General features: G+C 44.4%; 1 protein-coding gene across 1 annotated transcript; it reads right to left on the reverse strand.

Annotated features, from left to right (window-relative positions):
- Positions 1-242: 242 nt before the first annotated feature.
- On the reverse strand, positions 243-2397 carry LOC126587658 (polyphenol oxidase, chloroplastic-like). The gene has a single exon (XM_050252746.1). It carries the CDS (start codon positions 2218-2220, stop codon positions 388-390), a length of 1833 nt encoding a protein of 610 aa, XP_050108703.1. The 5' UTR covers positions 2221-2397; the 3' UTR covers positions 243-387.
- Positions 2398-2908: the final 511 nt, after the last annotated feature.

Here is a 2908-nt window from a genome sequence, read left to right on the forward strand (position 1 = left end):
AATCATTCATCAACTTTCATGTCCTTTAGTTTCAAAATTTTAATATACAAATTTAGTGTCTCAAGCATTACTCTATTACTTAAATATTGATTAACAGACTTATTTCTTATGATGACACATTATTTAGTTTACAATTTTAGTCTACCTAACATTACTCTTTTGAAATTGTTTTGTCCACTGATATAATTCTATTCTTCTTATGATAAAAACTTCAAATGTTAGCAAGTCGCACGTAAAGTCGCTTCTGAGAGAATGTGCTCACATTGTAGTTGAAAGATTATGTGGCTAGCAACATTACAAATTTAATTTGGTATAATTTTAAAATATAGATTGAGGAAAAAAATGATCACATTAACTACAAACTGAAAAGGTTTCAGCACAGTTTGTTCAAGCAAGAAATTCAATTTTGATGCTACCGATCTTAACAGCCTGAGCGCCGTACCTGGGCACCAAAGTCACCACCACACTCTCATCATCTTCAGCACCCAAATCCTCCAACAGGTCCGTTAACCCCAACCTTAAACAACTCTTGCTCTTTTCCTTCTGCTTATGTGGCACACTCACAAAACTCCCAGCAAACTCGCTCTTGTCGGGTCCACTCGGTGCCGCATCCTCATCATCCACGTCATTCACATACACATCAAACTTCACAGCCACATCTTTGTCAAGCTCAATCCCCCGAATCACCAATATCTCCTCCTCATCCTCTTTCTCCTTCTTGCTCCTCTTCTTCGGCTTCGGCCTTGACACCACCGTACTTATCTTCGTCTCCAAATTTATTGGAAAATCTTTACCCGCCACCACCTTCCCCGATGACGTCGTCTCAGCGGCCTTCGCAACTCCAGCCGCCTTTGCCTTTCTCGCAAGCTTTGTCCGACGTGGCGTCGGTCTAGAGTTGAGCCATGGAATCTCAACATCTTCATACGTATACCCTAGCTTTTTATTATCAAGAGTGTCCCTCACCGTGACCCTAACAAGCTCAGCATTCTCGTCATAAAACAAAAACCCCGTATCCAACCAATCCTTATCGTTAATATCTTTATTTTTAGTCCCTATACTTTTCCAAATATTCCACATTCGATCCAGATTCAAATGGTGCGCAAAAAATATCGGATCCCTTGCAGTGGAGTAAAAATTCCCCATGTCTTCATAATTAGGTTGCGTGTTATCTCCGGTCCATGTATGAACCGGACCATGTGGGGTCTGTTCGATTGCACCGGCCCCTGGATCTGGTTCAGTGCCAGCCCTGTAGGGCGAACCAAAGAACAACAGCTGTTTCTTGGAGTTGGAAACCATCTGCCTATACATGATTTTGAGATTGGCTTCGATTTGAGCATCCTTGGACATTGTTTCATCCGTGCCGTTGAAGTCAAGATCGATGAGAGTTGGCGGCTGATGGCTGGCAGCGCGGAGCTCGTCGTAAAGCGGAGAGTCAGGGTTAGCGTACAAGGCAGGGAGTTGCATGCCAGCTGGCGCGTCCCAGTTCCAAAACGGCAACGCGAAGGTCGGATCGTCTATGAGTTTGGCCAAGATTCTTTCGTGGAAGTATAGGTAGTAACGATGGAAGGGGAAGAAAAGCCAGGATTGATGGATTTGGAGCTCGAGGTTGGGGAAGCCGACTTGGTCGTACGCACCGTTGCAATAGGCACAGTGGACATCGGCTTGCTGGGTGAAGCTACGCGGATCGTCGTCCGGGAGGGCTTTCATGAGCTCGATGGCTTTTGAGTATTTTTCGATGTAGGCTTTATCCACGGCGTGAGCTGCCGGCCTGACGCGGAGTTTGGTAGGGGAGGGGAATTTGAAGTCTACGATTTTTTGGGACGTTGGCGGGCAACAGTTGGTCGGGACTGCTCCACTTGGAAAGTCCGCAGGTCCGCATTTGGCTAGGTCAGGCGGCGACACTGGCTTTGCAACAGCGAAGGGGTCGCTGCCAAGACCAGCCACTCCACCGTACAGGCTTCCGAGACCTATAAGTACATTTCTTCTGTCTCGGTTTACTGGAGAAGGGTTTTCATGGTCGTGATCGTTGGAGCTAGTGGAAGGGTTTTTGTTTTGGTCACTACTATTATTTGTGGCTTTGCAGGAGACAGCTTGTAAATTGGAATGCCTAGGGTTTCCAAATGAGGAAATTCGGTGATACTTTTGGGAGAAAGGAGAGAGAGAAGTTGTGGGGATGATACTTGTGGTGGAGGTGACGAGTGGAGCTGACATAGAAGCCATGGTTACTTGACTCTGAATAATACGTTGTATGGGCTTTGCTTTTATAATATGTTCTAGGTTTACTTTTCTTTGCACAGGTGGCAGGCCGTGCACACGTTGTCGAGGAATAGTACGTAGTCATTTAGTAGAAAATTCTAATTGTGACGGAGGTGACGAGTGGAGGTGACGAGTGGAGCTGACATAGAAGCCGTGGTTACTTGACTCTGAATAATACGCTGTATTGGCCTTGCTTTTATAATGTTCTAGGTTTACTTTTCTTTGCACAGGTGGCAGGCCGTACACACGTTGTCGAGGAATAGTACGTAGTTATTTAAGAGAAAATTCTAATTGTGACGGGAATACAAGTGGTACATCACGTGTTTTAATAGATGTGGTGAGAAATTTTATGTTTTAAGTTATTAATTTTTTAGTATACATATCACATTATTTGTACAGTAATACATGATATACTACTCCGTGTACCGGTCACATTGAAAAATCTCTTTATTATTTAGTACAGGACAACCATGCACTATAGCACGTGGCATGTATTTAGAGATCGACAGAGAATTGGGTAAGGTTGGCGGCCCTTAAGGGTTTGACGAGGAATAGTACATAGTCATTTAGTACAGGACGACCATGCACTATAGCACGTGGCATGTATTTAGAGATCGAGAAAGCATTGGGAAAGGTTGGCGGTCCTTAAGAT

The sequence above is a fragment of the Malus sylvestris genome, chromosome 10 (assembly GCF_916048215.2).
Source record: "Malus sylvestris chromosome 10, drMalSylv7.2, whole genome shotgun sequence".
In the NCBI taxonomy this organism is placed as follows: Eukaryota; Viridiplantae; Streptophyta; class Magnoliopsida; order Rosales; family Rosaceae; genus Malus; species Malus sylvestris.